The following is an 18,007-nucleotide window of genomic DNA, read 5'->3' as shown; positions in this document are numbered from 1 at the left end:
TAATTAAATAATCCTTATTCTACTATTTCATCTTTAATTTTTTTACAAATGCCGTTCTAATTAAAGAAATGTTAGCAAGATTAAGGTGATTTTTCTAAATTTCTATCATTCAATAATATATGCCGCTTACGCATAAAAAAAATAGGCACAGCGAGATGAGATTTAAATTTTTATAGTCATTCAAATATCCATAGTTTGGATTCTCAGAACCTTCCACTTTCTCTGCTAGATGACAAAATAAGCGAAGCAGAGAGAGAGAGGGCTTACCGCCTGGGCTTCGCCCTTTCTTGTCGAAACCTCAAAAAGAAGCTTTTGTCTACATTCTTAAATATTGCACCCCTTAGAGATGTATTACAAAAACTAGGGTCCCAGGGACCTGCGCCTTTTAGAATATAGTACAAGTAATGTAAAATAATTTTATTTTTTAATTTAATATTAAAAAAATAAAAGATATATTTTACCTTTGCAATATTATGAATGGCTCACATCAACTGCAGTGCTTCACTTCGAACTACAACCAACGTAAAGTTAAACAATGCCTCTTAGAAAACAGAGAATCTATAGAAATGCCAATGTCAGAATTCCGACAAACTGTTGCGGTAGCATTGATATTATTTAGTTGCAGTGAGATGTATTATTTATGTTCCTGACAACTATGTGTGAAAGAATTATCTAAAGTAACAGAATGTTACCCTTTACGGCATTTTTACAGATTTTCTGTTCCGTGATGCCGTATAAAGCAATGAGCGTTCTAGATAAAAAGCATTACAATGTAGTGATTTTCTGTTGCTTTCTAGCTGCTTAATTATTCATATTTTTGCAATGCTAGAATATATAATGGATTATTTATTAATTTCATACATATTAACACATTTATTTCCAAACTATTAATATTAAACTTTATTTACAGAACACTTTTGAATGTATAGATTTTCAAACAATCCACGTTTAATGCACCACGAAAACGAGTGCCATACTTCCTTATACCCTGGGCATCGAAATCTCCCCTCTATATTCCCTTAACATCCAAATGGTCTCATTTCTGAAATTACCTTCGCACCCTTCGAAGATCGCAAAAAAATCACCATCATTAAGATTATGATTATATCCCGAGATTACCAAATAGAGAAAATCCAGTATTTTATTTTGAGAAAAATTGTATTAATAACTACTCAAATTTTATAATTATAAAAATCAGTATATAGCTCTTTTGAGAGATGGCTCGAGTAAATGATTCTTGTAGCATAATCTAATGTTTTTTAATTTACACTATGAATAAAAACCAACATGAGCTGCTAGAATACATATAGTACTTTAGTGCTTTAATATAAAATATTTTTCTAATTATAAAGTAACCCTACTAAAACATGTATGTTGTAGTTAATAAAAATAAAACTTGACAAATAATCTCTATTTTATATTAATTAATATATGTTTTAAATATAAATATGTACTTAGGTAAGGTTTCTAACCCTAAGGGGTGTGACTTCGAAGCCAGTAAGGCCCAGTTAGAAACTAGTAATAATTTAATATAATATTACATATATTGCGACAAATTATGGTGGGCGAGTATCGTTATTCTCCGAGCGGTGGTGGAGAAGCTGGCGGAGGGATAATGTCCAGTGGATGGTTCTCATATGTTTGTAGTTGCGGCAGTGACGATGTAGTGGAGGTTCGTTCCTCTCTGTTGCGTTGATTGTATGGTGGAATCCCTCTCTGTCCCTCCTTTAAGTATCAAGGGTTGCAAAGCTCGCTCACGCATCACAACCATGCAGTGACTATCCAGCCAATTGTTGCACTCATTGGTTCGACCAACGAAATATGTCTACGTCTCTGGAAAGCGACATTTGCTTGATGGACAGCCTTTCGAGGTCGAATTGTGCAACGGAAATATTGTCACTTTACAATGCTTTTCGATGTTCGGTAATAAATTGTTTCCGTGTCCGTTTCACAGCAAATAAATATTTTTTCAATGCGTCTGAAAGTAATTACGTGTTATTTAATTATTTTTCGATTTAATTGAAACCTTTTTTACCCTGGACGTAAAACACAAGACAACTCTGAAATGTTTAACGTGAATCATATTAACAATAGCTCAATATTAAAGAAAGCGAAAATAGACATGAATAATATTATATTGTTATTTTTACATTTCTATTTTTATAGATAATAAATATCAATGTCTCTAACTTACAAATACATAATGTCCAAAATATGTTTTGTAGCAATGAACACTATTGATATCAGCGACTAAATTAATAGAATATTTGTTGCGACCTCTCCCCTTTGGAGATGGCCTTCTTTTCTTCTCGAAGGACCACCGTCTCTCGACGGAATTAAACGCCTCGAACTATTGAAATGCTTTATTATCAGAGTTTACATTCTCAGAATCCTTGCTGACGCACGACCACACGCCGTGACAGCCGAAGAGCCTTCAGGTTATTTATACACAGAAAAACCCCGCACGGCCATAACACACTTTTATTCGGCCATGCATAAATATATGTAAAATTGTCGGAACAATATTATTAAGCGGCTTCCTCACTTCTGTTTCAATAAGGTGTTTTTACAATACCTACACGTGTTGATTGCTACCCCGTTGTAACACGTTGGGTTATATTTTTGCTTAATAATCTTATGAATATTGACCAGAATCAAACAATAATCATTCTAGCCCACGTGTTTGTCGGATGAAACATATACATTTCACAATAAATAATTAATCAATCCATGGAAGCAGCACGACACGTCTCTCCAATATAGCCAGACTTAAACGTTATAAGCTTGTCGAGAGGAAGCACCCCCAGTCTAATTACCACCCTCAGTGTCGCCTCGTACACCCTCTTTAATCGATTCCCTGACGATAGGAAACAAGATAACCGTATGTATGGCGACTTGTACTGGTTCCACCCCCACCGCTCGCAAAATACATCAACCTCTTCAATGAAACTGTACGTTTCCCCTTTCCAATTAGCTGCTCGCTCTCCGGGAGGAATCTCCCCCTAGGAACTTTTTTCTCTTTTTCTCGCCAGTGTATTATATTATTCGGTTTCAATTCGACGAAAACGACTTGACGCTATGATTTGTGCCCGAGTTTATAAAAAATGTTATGATTCAGTACATTTTCGGTTAGGTCAATTGTTATATTAAATATTATATTGTTTTAACATTCATGCTGTTGATCAGGAACTTCTATTTTCAATAGCAACTTTATAATTAAATTTAAATAGACGTAGAACTACGGTATAAAAAACTATTATAAACAAATTGTTTTAGACTTTTTCGTTATACAAATAGCAATTTTTTGTAAATTTTACGCTATATTAGCAAATGCGTTTCTGGTTATAGGAAATAAATGGATAAATCATTAATTTTTAATTAAAATATGTAAAAAAAACGGGCAAGTTAACATTAATATTTTCATTAAATAAAATATATATTTTTGCATGAAACTTAAGATTTACCCTGTATGATCAAATGCGTTTCCTCTTAACTTAACTTTCGAGTCAGATGGTATATTTTGTTGTGCAACCATTAATAAATGTTTCCATGGGTACGGCAAGCTGGACCAATGGATGTGAAGAGAGAAGCGGCGGCTTCTGCGATCTTCGATGGCATGAAGTTGGGTTGGCTTCCTCTTGATTGAGTTCCAGGCTGGGGAACTCGCGAAGTTCAGATGCCTTGAACTACAAAGTGGAAGTTCAAGTATGAATATTTATAAAAGAAGTCTCTAAGAAAGTCACAAAGGAGTTCTTAAACGAAGTGTCTAAGTGTTTTTGTTTTCATATTTATGGTCCCCTCCACAGGAGATCTAGTTATCTTTATTTTTATGGTGGAACGAGCAATTACAGAAAGGTAATGAGTTTTTTCAAAGAAAATTGTCGTTGGCCGCTAAAGCAGAATATAAACGGTCGTTTTGAAGGCAGTTCCGAATGCACGCTATAGCTTTTTCTAAGGAGACGGATATTTTAATCCTTTCTGATTTATAACGTGCCTTTTGACTTGAATTGTTAAAAGGTATTCTACGATGGTGTCCTATTTTAACGAGGAGTTAATCACTCCAATTGTGAATAGAAGAGCGGTTCAATTGATAAACCCGACACAACTATCGGAAACATAAGAGTAGAACAAAATAGTTCAAAAATTGTACTATAGTACATGCGAAAATATTAATATGTTTAAAGATTAAAAAAAAACATTAATTTATAATTAAAAAAATAAACATTTTTGTTAAATAAAGTTGCAGTTTTTGGGAAATTCCAACATAATAACATATAAAGATTGACTCGTGGCTTATAAGTGGTCAATTTAAAGAAATATAGGTATACCATATTGTATTTAATAGTTAAAAATCCTCTATTTCATGCGTTTTATATAAATGTTTATTTCTTATCCAAGCGAATGTTACACTGGAAGCGCGAATTTAATAGTCGTCTATAAAGGGGGTTGCAAACTTGTATATTGGACACTCGCCCTCATCAAGAGCTCGCGCGCCGATGGGGTGAAGGATGTTGGTAGGTAGGACGCACGAAACGGTGATGGCCGGGTAGCCGATTTCCACCAAGCAATTTATTCCCGAGGGCTAATTTCGTGTCGCAGACCCCCTCAGTTAGTAATTTCCCCCCCCCCCCACCCACCTTTATCTCTATTTACCGAGTTTGCAGGCCGAATCCGTCTGGTATACATACCGTTAAGTTGTTAGGTAAGCGCTACTGTCCAAAAAAAGTTCAATTACAATTCGATTATTACATCTAGCTATAGTAGTACAGTTGTGTATTTTTTATCAAACGTTATTCGGCTAAACTAGTACTAATTTTATATTATATATTTTTAATGCATCAAAATAGCGTTTGATGCATTAATGTGTATGTGTAACATATATACGGCACTCTTCGAGGCGTCTTGTGTTTTGTTGGTTGATTTGCAACCTACAAACGATTCACAAGTGCGAACGTGAGAAACTGTGAGATATGATCTTCGTATCTATTTAAGTCGGCCTAAGAATTCTTACCGTGGTACTTTCGAGGTATTTAGTTTCAGGGTGCATATGTTTTCTCAGTAGATAGAAAATAAATTTGCTTAATATATTAATAAATATGAGCTGTGGCAGGACTTTTATAAAAGACCGCTATCTCACCAGGACACCACGGTGATGTAGCCAGCAGCGTCTCCAGATCCAATGTACATAATTATATGACGTGTATCTGACCTGGCGACGGCATGGCGACGTTGCTGAATCGGAAGCGTCACCAGCTCAAACGCTCCTCTATGCCACGTTTGACGACTGCACTGCGCTGACGACGCTTCCACTCATCCGCCAGAAACGTCACCAACAAGACGTGCGCGAATAAATAAAAAACTTTCAAGATCAGAGTTGAAAGAGCGCTGTCAACTATCCACCAAATCTCAGCTGAAGTACCGCATGGGTCGATCCTGGGACCACTTCTCTTTACTTGCTACACAACCGACATACCAATTCGGTGGCATTTGCAAAGAATAATTGCGTTTTCTTTCACGTTCAGTTTAGTTTCGTTCACGAACGATATGCACGATGGCCGCTCTGGTCACCCTTCTGGCTACTCGTTTTAAAGTAACAAGTAACCAAGAGTGGCAACAATTGATATGTCAGCTACGTCACCGTCACATCCCAGTGAGACACGGTCCTAATAAAAAACAAAATTTTAACAAAATTTATTACAAATAATATTAATTTTAGTATAAATACAAATTTGTGTAAACAGAATTAGGAATTACATAAACTCAAATATGTAAATACGTCAGATGTTCATCGCACACTTGAAAAACATGACGCGCCGGCCCTAAGTATGCCCCCTTTATCATATAATTAATTGGAAAACGTTATATTTTCAACTACTGGCAGCACTACCGAGGGGCAATTTGTTTTTAGCGGACAGCATAGTAAGGATTGCTGCCTTAATTGTGATATTTTATCAGTTACACCAAGCTAGGTCGATTAGATATCTTCCCTTTTACTCGCCCGCGTGCTAAGTGACGAGAGTGAGTGAGAGATAAGAGCGTGCAATTGCACGCTTAACATGCGAGCGAGAGAAAGGGGAAAAATCTTACCGCCCAGGCCTGAATTACACTTTGGAACGTTATAACATAGATTTATTTTACCGTACAATCAATTCCATTTATTCTGAACAGGCCAAATATTAAATATCAAAAACAAAATCAAGGAAATAGCAGCAATTTACTTCGTTTGTTTTAGACATTGAGCTTTTTAATCGAGACAAAAATTGAATTTCAAAATAAATATTTTAACTGCAAAATTTTCAGAATTACAAAGATACTGGTCGCTTGCACACATATAGTTAAGCAATTTGGAGCACACGCAAAAGTCGTTTTAATCCTCGACTGTGATGTGTGAAATCTGTGATAAGTTATAACAAAAAAATACGACAACTTTTGAATTAAAAGGAATTAAATAAAAATCAAATACTTTAACTTGTATTGGTACATATGCTAAATTTTAAATTTCCTTTTTCTACTTTTTTGCTTCCAGTTTAAAAAAATAATTACAAAGAAACTGTATATTTTAAAATTTTATATAAATAAAATAAATAAATGCTGGTTTTGCGAATTAGTTGGCGAAATGCATTTTATTTGCTACTTGTTTATTATAACGGTGCACGCTCAAATTCAAAAGTTACAAAACGTCCATTTGTTATCCAAACCCAAACCATACCTAAACTAATATAATAGCGGTGTAATGAGTTAGTTTTGGATTTTAACAGCAAATGGACGCTTGGACGCAACTGTCAAACTTGCGCTTAATTGTTATAAATAAAAGAAAATTGCCATTTTGTAAGTACATCATAAATAATATTTTTTATCATTTATAAATATTTGAATCATCAGTTAAAAATAATAAATTTATAATAAATTATTTAATTTTTAAAAATATTTTCGAAACGGTAATGGTCGAAATTTTGTCTGTTTTTCTCACTTTAATGGCGGCCTGTGAAAATTTACAAGTAGGTATTAATATTTTACTATTCATTCCAATACAGTAACTATGTAATATTCTTATTTTAGTTCTAATTTGCAAGTTAAAATCGTCAGATTTAACATATTTATCACAGAATGGCGACCGGCAAAGATCAAAAAGTAATCGAAAAATTGAAGAAAATGTTGATCTCTCGAGATACGAGTTTGCAAATGAGCTCCGTAGATTTTATCCGCAACAGTCTCGACGAATACTCAGAAAACTCCGATAGTTATAAAGCACTCGTAGAATATCTTATTGTTAGCGATATATGTATATATCTAGGAGAAGCTTCCGCTACGTTGCACTCGAAACTTTTGACGTATGTATAATTCTATACAATCTTTATATATTATATAATATAAACTTTATATTAAAATATTAATAAACATGTTTGTGTTACAGAAATATAGTGAAATGCTTAAGAATGTTGTCAAAAACTCAGACATTCTATAAACATTCGTACGCTCCTTGCGTTACGGCTTCACTTATAAGAGCGACTCATTTATACATAAAAGAAGACGGAAAAGAGAATATTGTTACATATATAATACATTTTCTTTCTGATATATTTACGCAGTAACTATTGATATGTGTTATTTATATAAAGCCACACTAGCTTGGAGAAATACTTTCACAACAAAAATTAATTAATAAAATTTCACAAAATTTAAGGAAGAAAGTATTATAATTTTCTTCAATTATTGCTATTTATAGCAATAAATATATGTACAATTTTATTTTAAATTAAATACATCAATCATATTAAGCCTTATTAAAACATTAGTTTTTATATTTATTTTAACACTGATTATAAATCATAAACTCTATCTCCTTATGTAATAATAAAACCAATATTAATTGTTTCTTTAACATGGAAGAAACCGTGTTTTCTCCCAAGCTGGCAAAATGTAAAGATTGAGTTGCAAAATTTCTACAAAAATAATTCATTATTCTATCTTTCAGAGTTAACAGTTTCAACCTAACCTCAGTCACTTCGGCAGAAAGTTGCTACGACGCCATGCAGATATTGAATATGTTGCAAACAGTGATCGATAAAGACAACGTTTCACCTCATACAATATTGTTAGCATGCAAAGCTCTCCACTCGATGATAACCATAAACGAAGACAACTTTAAGTTAAACTTAAAAACCATCGACAACATTACAATGCTACTGAAAAAGTACCTGTCTTATTTAGCTATTATGTTTGTCCAGGAAAACAACCAGTTGAGCACCAACGATTATTTTAGCTGCACATTTGGCATGTTAAGCCATTTGGGTGCCGATTCGTTGAAGCTTTGTAACGCAATCAAACTTTGCTTGTTGAACAAACTACGGCCTAACCAAACGCATAATCTGAATCAAAACATGGAGAATTTGATAAAAGCAGCACATGAATCAATTGTTTTTATAGTCGTTAAAATAAAAGTAAAAAGATATAGTTGAAGTAGTAAAAATATTTTATTTATATTAATTATCTTCTCGAATTATTTTAGCGCTATGAAGAATATTTGGACTTTTCCTGCTATGAAACGTTTTTGAAATTCTTAAACGTAGTTTTTCATCACGAATCAATGAAAAGTTGTATGCCAGACTTTGGAAAAACTCTTCTAGATAATGGATTTCTTGTATTTTTGCCAATGCTCAGAGCGGAGAGGTAATTTTTACATTGATACTGCAAGTAATATTAATAAAAACCTAATTTATTAAAAGTCTTATATATTTCAGTAAAAATCAATCATTCAGGAAATTGTGTCAGACAAATCTGGCTGAACTTTTAGTGATACTATCGTTACAAGTTTTTAATTTTTCACAATGGAACGGAGGAGAGTCACACTTTCATAAACATCTATATGTAAATTTCTTAAACATAATATTGTAAATTTATATGAATATACATTATTTAATCATAGGAAGGTCTGCTTGAAAACGAAGATGATTTGATAGATTGGCCCAGAATCTTATTTGATAAAGGTGCACCTGAATCAGTACTGAATTCTCTAATGATTTTCTTATACTTTTATTGTATAAGTCCTTCTAGGTAAAAGTTCATACTAACACTGGTTGTTCTAAGAATGTATCACTAGTTACACTCAAAACCCCCACCATAATGATAACATTAAATGTTTCACCTTACCTTTCTTATTTCAAAGTATATAGAGCTTTGAAAGACGCTCAGTCAAATCTGATGACATGAAGCGATTGACTCACCTGTGAGTGGTAGATTTACTGTTATTACATAATCAGACATATATAACTAAAGTGACCAGATCTCCTTTTTGTCCTCCTCAAAAAAAATCCAATATGATCTTTTTATTTTAATTATTCTCCATGGATATTTTTAAAATCTAGTCACCTTAACATAACCAAATTTATTCATCTCAAGTGATACATTCTTAAATTAACCAGAGTATATATTTAAATATGTATATACACGTGCTGATTAAAAAGTATTCTACTGTACACCAAAAACCACTAACTTTACTACTTAATTAAAAATCTAGTCCTTTTCAACATAAACTTTATCAAGCACTTAATTGCATTGGTCATGGTTTCTTCTATATCTTTAAATTCATTCTGTCAATCTTGAGCTTTAGAAAATAGTTTGAAGAACAGCAACCAATTATCGGATACTTTTTGATCAAAACTTATCTATTTAGTCATAAACATCTTTATAAATACAAAATTTTATTTTAGTTCTCAAGAAGAAGAAAGAATGTTTCTACCACACATTGTTTATTATATATTAAGTATCCCAAAAAATACAAATTGCCCTTTATTAATAACGAAATGCTTATGGTTAATTTTTGCCGTACGTATTCGACATCCTTTTAATATTATTTTGTATCTATGATACTATTTATTTTATTCTTTATTAATTTATAAAGATCACAAGTTCATCTGGAGCAGACCTATCACAAATCAGCGGTGGAAAGTTGACTGTAGAAAAGGCAAACTATAAACTGTCAAAACTGATATCTGTAAACGTTAAGGATGCTTATACTCATCATTCCTCAGTCTTAACTTGGGCTTTCTCTTCGGCTAGGATACCATTTTCCATACAAAATCTTGTCGTACATAACTTAAGCATTATAATATCAATAATTCTATAGCTTCTCAATATTCACATTGTTTTTAATAGTTACAGCTATGGCTTGAAAAAGAGAAAGAACTGCCAGCAAATCTGATGTCGGTAGTAGCCGTATGGTGGTCGTTGTTAGATTTGATTCAAAATGGTTATGAAAACGTCGTCGAAAAGGCATCTGATTGTTTGAAATATTGCATTACGAACATTTGCGATGAAACGAGTGCTAACAAAATTAAGCACTCTCTATGGAAGTCCCTACCGGATATGATGACTTATTACGTTGTAGATGAAATAAAAAATGGTTTATAAAAATTATATATTTGCTCTAAGTCTTAGAAATAATATTTATTCTCAACATTTTACAGAGACAACTTTGATGTATATGTTAGAATTATGCAGCTCTCAAGTTCCTACAAATCCTAGTATAGATGTTGCTTTTAAATCTGCATTTCTTCTCACTGAAATCATGCCGATGTTTGAGGAAGGCAATGACGGTTTATTCTACAATTTCTTATTGGAAGCATATTGCTTAATGATTGTCACTTTAAAGCAAGAAAATTCAATGGGTAAGAAACAATTATTTAATTATTATGCAGTCATTGGTGACATAAGCAGCAGTATTTCATTGATCAAATTTGACTAAATGCTTCTCTTGATTGATAACTTTCATCACAACAAAATAAATTGTACATTTTTATTAATATTTAATAATAATGGTATTGAATGCTTTCTAAAGCTAATACAATATTTATTTTAAATAAAATGTAATTAATTGTTTTAGTGCTGTCACGCTTTACATCAACTGAGTCATTCGTTGACTACGTTTACTCAGCAACTAAAAAGCTCAACGAAAAGCTCTCAATTATAGCTTATAAGATATTTTCAATGGCAGCCTATTACCTAACAGTGTATAATTTGAATCCTGAAAAATCATTCAATTTTCAACCACAATTTCTTGTGAAAGCTTTAAAAGTGGAGAAGAGCGAAGAAAAGTGTTTATCACTCCTACAACTGATCCATACATCGTTTTATATAGCTCATCAAACAGAAATTACTCCATTTATAACCATGAAAACTGAAAGCACGTATGTAATTATGATTGATTCTTTCAGAGCATTGTTTTTCAGACTGCAAATGATGTGTTGTAAGGTATGTCGTTTCATTATAATCATGTCAAAGCCCTATTGATATAATATAGTTTAATTTAAAATTTTAGGAATCTAAATTTCAATATGAAGGTGCTTGGCAGTGCTTGAACAGCATGTTGCTTTACTGCGCTTTAAATGGCGATACAAATGTTATAAAAGCTATTACCACTCAACCGTGGACTCATGTACTGATACAATACTACTTCTCACAAAACGAAACTCGGACATTCAATGTTCACTTTTTAAATTTTATATACAATTGGTTCACGTGCTTGAAGATGTTTATCGGAGAAGATAAGCAAAGGTTTGAAGATGATCACAGCTTTTTGTTCAAAACTATTTCGCTTATAGTATCAAATTTCAATGCAAAGGCATGTGAAGCTCAGCCGCCTCAGAAAAGTAAGATAATTAATAATATATTAAATGTAATAAATATACGTTAAGCTTTAATTATGATCATTTATGAGACAAATCATTGTTTACTATTAAATGTTTATGGTTAATTAAAACTGTTAAAAATTCTATACTACTTACATTCCTAAAAAATATCCAAAACATATTTGAAAGCAGCTTTGTTTGCTTCTCTTGTATTACATGAAAACAAAATCCCTATATATTATTATATATTTTGAATTACTATCTATAATATATGGAATTCCACTAAACTCAAATACCTTTTGATAAAATAAAAAAAAAATTTTGAGACTCATTCCTCCACCACAAACATAATTAAGCCTTACCTGGGCGAGGAGGGGTACATTAGTACCCCATTTTATGTATTAGAGAAGCAGAAAATCTCATTTTGGTATTGTATGTCTCAAAAAATATAAAGCTATTAACAGATTTTTATTGTAATGAAGAGGACAAAAAGGAAAAGAGAAATGGTTTTGCATTACATCTGTGTAATATGATATACACTGTTGAGACATGCAATAAAATGATTTAGTCTGATTCTTGCATGAGATCAACAATAATTAGAATGTTAATGGAGATCAAAAAATGGCTACTTCAAATGTCTTAATTTTCTAGACCTTAAAAATCCTGAATGAAAAATAATATAAACCGAAAATGAGTATTCATAAAGGAACTGGTAACAGGTTTGTGATCCAGGCTTCCCACTATCGTACGTATCGTAATATCTACATTGCTAGATTATGCCAAAACTAAGAGGTTCATCTGCCAAATTTTTAAGGTAGTTGATCGAACAAGGTTTACCATATGTTTGAATGTTACTAAGAATATGATTAATGTGTACATATAACACTTTTAATAATGTTATATAATGGTGATTGTATTTAATTTGTCCCAAATTAGAGTAAAAGATTACCGTATTGAAAGGAAATCGAATCAGTTTGACTTTGATTATATTAATCAGCACTATCAATTATATATAAATATATTTAATGCAAATTATTTCAATTATTTTTAGTATTATCCATTAGAGCGCTCATTGACGTGCTGTTACTCACACGGCATTCAGAGACCTCATTTCACCTTTTTCCAAGTGGGAGCAAAAGTTGCCCAGTCAGTGGTCGTTTTTTTATATTTCCATTTCATTAAAACGTGCATTTTTCCGGCCAAATTCAAAGATGGTACTTTTTAGGATCCACATCAAAAGCAATAAAATCATGCCGTCGCAGTAGAAATGCTAGCGTTTTTATTATAGTATTATTACGACTTATAATAACTGGGAATGAAGTGAGGAACATATAAACCGAATTTTGCCCAATAGGAGAGCGCAAAAAACAATTATCCCTTCTCAGAAGTCCAAAATCCACGTCAAAAGCAATAAAATCGTGTCAACGCTCGTATTTTGGAGAAGTGATAATTGTTTTTGCGCCCTCCTATTGACCAAAATTCGGTTTGAATATACTTTGACCAATATTTTTATATCAGCAGTCCTTAGTAGTATTGCTAAAGATAGCTATCATATTTATAAAACATAGTGTAATATCAAACTTACTTCTTCTTCCACTTATTTTCACCTGAGAGATGAGTTGCTTAGTTTGTATTTGATCTTGAATTTGAATTTGAGTATTTCATTAAGTGCCATACATTTTTCTGGCCAAATTAAAGGGGGGCAAATGCCCTACCTGCCTCCCAAATGACGTTGGTTGCGCTGACCGCATCGCTGCCTCATGGTTCTTAAAATATTAAATATTTACATGTATTTTTATTATATTTGTTATATTTTGGCCTTGATGATTTGATGACATATTTACAGTACCAGTTTTTAAAAATCATAAAATATTTTTCTTCTCAGTGCGAGTTTATCAATTTTGTTTATTGTATTATTTTGTATGTTATAATGTATGTTGCATCTTTTTGTTCGTCTGCTCGTGGATAGTGGATGGTTCCTCATATGTATTTCTTGACTTTTCCTCAGATTATCAGTTCACTTCGATTACCTTCATTTGTTACTGCACTCATTTCGATATCAGATTCTGCTGATGTCTCAGTATCGCTGAAATGGTTGTTAACTTCGAACATTTTAAAATCAAGATAGTTGGAAACGCCTAATATTTCATTATTATATTCTTCCATTAGAAATATCTGTCTGAATGAACGTCGTGTGAACAATGGCGAGTTATATAGTCATTATTTTTTTTCGCTTTCCTAGTGACTGATTTCTGAAATGAAATGACTGAAATTGTCACTTCGAAATTTGAAATATTATTATCAGTTTGTATTTTGGTAATTAATTTTATTTCAAATTATGCTATTGAATTAAATATAGAAAATAAGAGTTTAAAGTTGGTGATATAACAGCACTAACTGATCGTAAACTCACTAGGAAAGCGAAAAAAAATAATGACATGTTTAGTGTAATTGTGGTTCCAAAAATTTCACACTGGAAACTAGCCTTGAAATTGAAGAAAGTCATAAGCGTCTTTCTTAAGTTGATAACAAGCAACTGAAGGCATTAGTTGAATCAGAACTATACACAACAATTCGAAAGCTTGCACAAAACTTAGTCATTAGCAGTTCTGGACCACTAAAACAACTAGGAAGATCAAAATGGTTGACAAATGGATGCCTCATGAACTGAATGAAAATCTAAAATAATCAACTTCACAAAGTTTATTCTTTGCTTCTTTTATGCAACAGAAACAATTCCTTTTTCGACTCCATTTGTTCTGTACAACATAAGTGGATCTCGACGACCACAGAAAGCAGTTCACACTATGATTGGAAAAAATAAAATTTCAAAGTTACTTAAAAAATTGACTGATGCATCGAACGATTGACCCTGCAAAATTTTAACAAGTTGGACTATGAAATATTGCTTTATCCACTATACTCACCAAACATCTCTCCAACAGATTATCACTTGTTTAAGCATTTCGACAACTTCTTACAAGGTACGGTCTTCAACAACAAGATTTATCAATTCCAGAACTCCATAATAAACAAACTTGACAAAATATCTTGGTACTTGCTAGTTAGCATAGTGCCACGCTCAAATTTGACAGTTGCGAAACGTCCATTTGTTGTTCAATCCCAAACCTAACCTAAAAGAACATAATGACAACATAATGGTTAATTTGTTTAGATTAATTGAGTTTAAACACCACGGGAAACGCAGTAGTGAATAACAACTGGCGGTTTTCGAGCGTGGCGCCGTGCTAATTAACAAGTACCAATATCATATTATACAATTGTATCTGTATTGGCTAAAGAATACAATATCTTTATATACAAGTTTTGAACATTTTTAGAATATTTTATGACAAGAACACAGGGCAAGTAAATAATACAATATAACTAATAATATTAATCTTATTAACAAAATCTGTACAAATTACAATAACAAGACACTTTGAAAACAAAAATGCAAGATCTACTAGCAAGTGTTTTACTTAATATCACCTCTCTTGCGTCGTATTTCCTCTTTCTTGCGTTCGATCAGTTCTTCTAGCGACCGTCTCTCTTCCATCTCTTTAGCCACCTTTAAATTGAGAAACGATTCTTTAGCGTCTTTTACGAATCCAGTGCCGGGAAACGCCGAATTCATCTTGGGAATATTGATCATTTCAGGTATATTGAAAAAACGCTGAACGGACGGTATTTTCAATAAAGCGACCTGTCCCAAAGTTAAGAAGTTGGTCGTTGCCCAGTAACATAAAATCGCCGCTGGGAATTGCATAGTAAACGGAAGCATACAAAGCGGCATCAATTTTAGCATTTTTAATATGGTTTCATTGGGTATTTTTCCGGTTTCGGCTCCTATCGATATGGTAACGTATAGCGTTAAACTCGTGATAACTGGTAATACGTAGAACGGATCGGCGATCGTTAGATCTTGGAACCACAATGCTCCGCCGTGCTTCATACTCTCGACCGGTAAAGTAGCCATTCCTCGTAGACCTATGAAGAAGGATATGAAGAACGGGAACTGCGCCATCGGAGCTATGAGGGTCTTGAACGGATTAGCGCCATTGTCTTTCATGTATTTGGTGAGTTCCATCGAATATTTAGAAGCTAAATGCAGGTCTCCGGTTTGTCTTGCTATTTGGAATTTATTCTGGATGGCCATAGCGCCGGGCATGGTGTTGTTGAACTTGGCACCGTCCCGTCTGGCTTTGATCACTAAAGGAAAGATGAGGAGTCGCACGCAAACGGTGCCTATCATGATGGCTCCCCACCACGGAACGTCTAGGTTCACGTGCATGTATTCTAGAGCTGACTGGACGAAGCCGGCGGGGTTATTTTTGGCTAAACCGAGGCTGACGAGGGTCGGCTCCTGCAAATCAGAGACCAGCTGCATATCGGTGGCCATCTGTATATCGGACAGCATCTGCGTATCAGAGACGATTTGCGTATCGGAGACCAGCTCCTGTGTGTCGAACTCCGACGATTGAGTGGTTATTTGAGATAACCCTCGCACTGCAAAGGCCGGTAAATGTAGGGGTCTCAGTTTTACGTGCGGCGCGATGGTCTGTAGCCCCCATATTCGGTAGCCCCCTCGGGCGCCTATCCTCAGAGCTGACAACATCTCGCGTTGAATTTGACAGTTATAGGTTATATCATACTGTGAGTATTGCTAGTGGTAAATATTGAACATATGTTATTTCAACAAGATATAAAAAAAAAATATTCTTTGAAAACTGTATTTGAGTGGTATAAACAGTGAGCAACGAAGTTTTTAACAATAATAAATAAGCAAAGATATTTGCCTCTTTAAAATATAATAAATAAATACACAGTATTTTACAAAATAAACCAAAATAAAATTTATAATAAAACTACAAAATTAGGAATTATTTGTATAAAGAATATTGGGTATTTTGGCACTTAGACACAGGTTGCCGCTGCATTAGTATTTTATTTAATATAGTTACATGTTAGAATATATGATGTTCGGTGAACAGATGGCAGGCTCGCACCGGCCGTACGAGCCCGCCAAAATCGCCAAGAGAATTCGCTCGTCACCAGAGTGCAGCCAAGTTTTGGTAATAATAAAACCTAAATATATATATATATATAAATGGGCATTACAGGTACTTGTTAATTATATTGGCGCCGCGCTCAGAAGCAAAATGATATGAAAATTTGTGTGTTTTTTTTCCCTAACGTCTACGAAAGTGGCCAGCCACGTTTTGCTAAATAAATATATTTTAAAAAAATTAACTTAGTTTTGTACTGCCGTGTGCATGTTTATTCCCCAAACATCAGTTAAAAAGCGCAATTAACCGTTTTTAAATGTCACCGATAACACTAAATAGCACACGACGACAAATTCTCAACTTGCCCCCAACCCTCTCTTTCATAAATTATGTCCCTGTCTAGAATCCATGTCAAAACATTAAAATGGTGCCGTCGCTGTCGCAGAGAAAACACTTAATTATTTAGTGTGCATATTAGGACTTTTTATAACAATATTACGATTTACAATAAATGGGAATCGATGAAGCATATCTAAACGGAATTTTGACCATATTGGAGTCGGCGCCAGTGCAATGGAAACACTCGCTACCGAGCGTTCCTTCTGCGACGATAAGATGTTATTGCTTTTGTTATCAATATGCACATATCGCACAACAATTGACATTTGTTCTATATTACTTTAATCCAGCATCTATTCCACAATAAATATATTGCATTTTCCATGTTCAAAATTTTGTCTTTGGTAGCTTTGGCGATATGGATGATTTCTTGCTGGATACTTTTTCATAAGTAATGCATTTAGTATGGATTTTTTATTGCCTGTTTTATGTGTTCATTAATCACCAGATCATATTTTGAAAACAGCTCGATAATTTTAAGAAATAAACCATTATTTTTGATAAATAATTTATCTGAACATCCTCTAAAATTTAGAGTCTAAATGCAAAATTTTCTGAGGCCATGGATTCTCTAGAGTAACTCGTTTCAATGTTTTACTTCGCCCAAGTCCAATTTATTCAATAGAGAATCGATGATTAAAAATTATATAAAATATACGAATAATTTATAATATATTTTTCGAACTATTTTAGGCGCCCGTGTGCCGAACACTTCGCACATGCTACGAGCCTATATGTGTCTATATGTACATATATGAATGCATGCTTGAATGTGTATGAATTGTTGAAACTATTTTATAGAAAGGTCATCATGAAACTTGTTTTGTAGATTCAGATTACTAGTACTATATAGATTTGACATTTTGAATTCGAATCATTTACGTGTCATGGTCAAGGACTTAATTGCCACTTTTTCGGAAAGTTTGTCATTAAAACAAATTGTACGAATACTGACTTGTCAATAAATAAAAA

At 33.3% G+C, this 18,007-nt stretch overlaps 2 protein-coding genes and 1 long non-coding RNA gene across 3 annotated transcripts; 1 reads left to right on the top strand and 2 right to left on the bottom strand.

Annotated features, from left to right (window-relative positions):
• The first annotated feature begins 6,984 nt into the window (after window positions 1-6,984).
• On the top strand, window positions 6,985-11,912 carry LOC148237110 (uncharacterized). The gene is made up of 13 exons (XM_088182474.1): window positions 6,985-6,998; window positions 7,060-7,331; window positions 7,415-7,588; window positions 7,976-8,441; window positions 8,510-8,670; window positions 8,742-8,868; window positions 8,927-9,054; window positions 9,711-9,825; window positions 9,902-10,087; window positions 10,156-10,402; window positions 10,467-10,667; window positions 10,883-11,250; window positions 11,318-11,912. Exons 2-13 carry the CDS (start codon window positions 7,108-7,110, stop codon window positions 11,690-11,692), a joined length of 2,772 nt encoding a protein of 923 aa, XP_088038600.1. The 5' UTR covers window positions 6,985-6,998; window positions 7,060-7,107; the 3' UTR covers window positions 11,693-11,912.
• Window positions 11,913-13,212: 1,300 nt separating this feature from the next.
• Window positions 13,213-14,761, bottom strand: LOC148237109 (uncharacterized). Its single transcript, XR_015809024.1, has 3 exons — window positions 14,555-14,761; window positions 13,477-13,713; window positions 13,213-13,393 (listed from the first exon to the last, which is right to left on the bottom strand). It is a non-coding gene; the product is annotated as an uncharacterized LOC148237109 (long non-coding RNA).
• A 250-nt stretch (window positions 14,762-15,011) lies between these two features.
• LOC148237108 (mitochondrial inner membrane protein OXA1L-like) lies at window positions 15,012-16,301 on the bottom strand. Its single transcript, XM_088182473.1, has one exon. The coding sequence runs from the start codon at window positions 16,243-16,245 to the stop codon at window positions 15,106-15,108; it is 1,140 nt and encodes a 379-aa protein (XP_088038599.1). The 5' UTR covers window positions 16,246-16,301; the 3' UTR covers window positions 15,012-15,105.
• Window positions 16,302-18,007: the final 1,706 nt, after the last annotated feature.

This window comes from Plectrocnemia conspersa, unplaced genomic scaffold, assembly GCF_051122295.1.
Source record: "Plectrocnemia conspersa isolate PC_06_02 unplaced genomic scaffold, ASM5112229v1 ptg000003l, whole genome shotgun sequence".
Lineage (NCBI taxonomy): Eukaryota > Metazoa > Arthropoda > Insecta > Trichoptera > Polycentropodidae > Plectrocnemia > Plectrocnemia conspersa.
Note: the sequence above shows the minus strand (reverse complement) of the source record. Positions and strands in the feature narration are given on the sequence as shown.

Bases quoted from the DNA above. Each gene is read 5' to 3' on its own strand.
- LOC148237110 (XM_088182474.1), top strand. From the start codon at position 7,108: ATGGCGACCGGCAAAGATCAAAAAGTAATCGAAAAATTGAAGAAAATG. The intron at 10,403-10,466 runs GTTTATAAAAAT...AACATTTTACAG, and splicing joins TGTAGATGAAATAAAAAATG to AGACAACTTTGATGTATATG. The intron at 10,668-10,882 runs GTAAGAAACAAT...TAATTGTTTTAG, and splicing joins AAAGCAAGAAAATTCAATGG to TGCTGTCACGCTTTACATCA.
- LOC148237108 (XM_088182473.1), bottom strand. From the start codon at position 16,245: ATGTTGTCAGCTCTGAGGATAGGCGCCCGAGGGGGCTACCGAATATGG.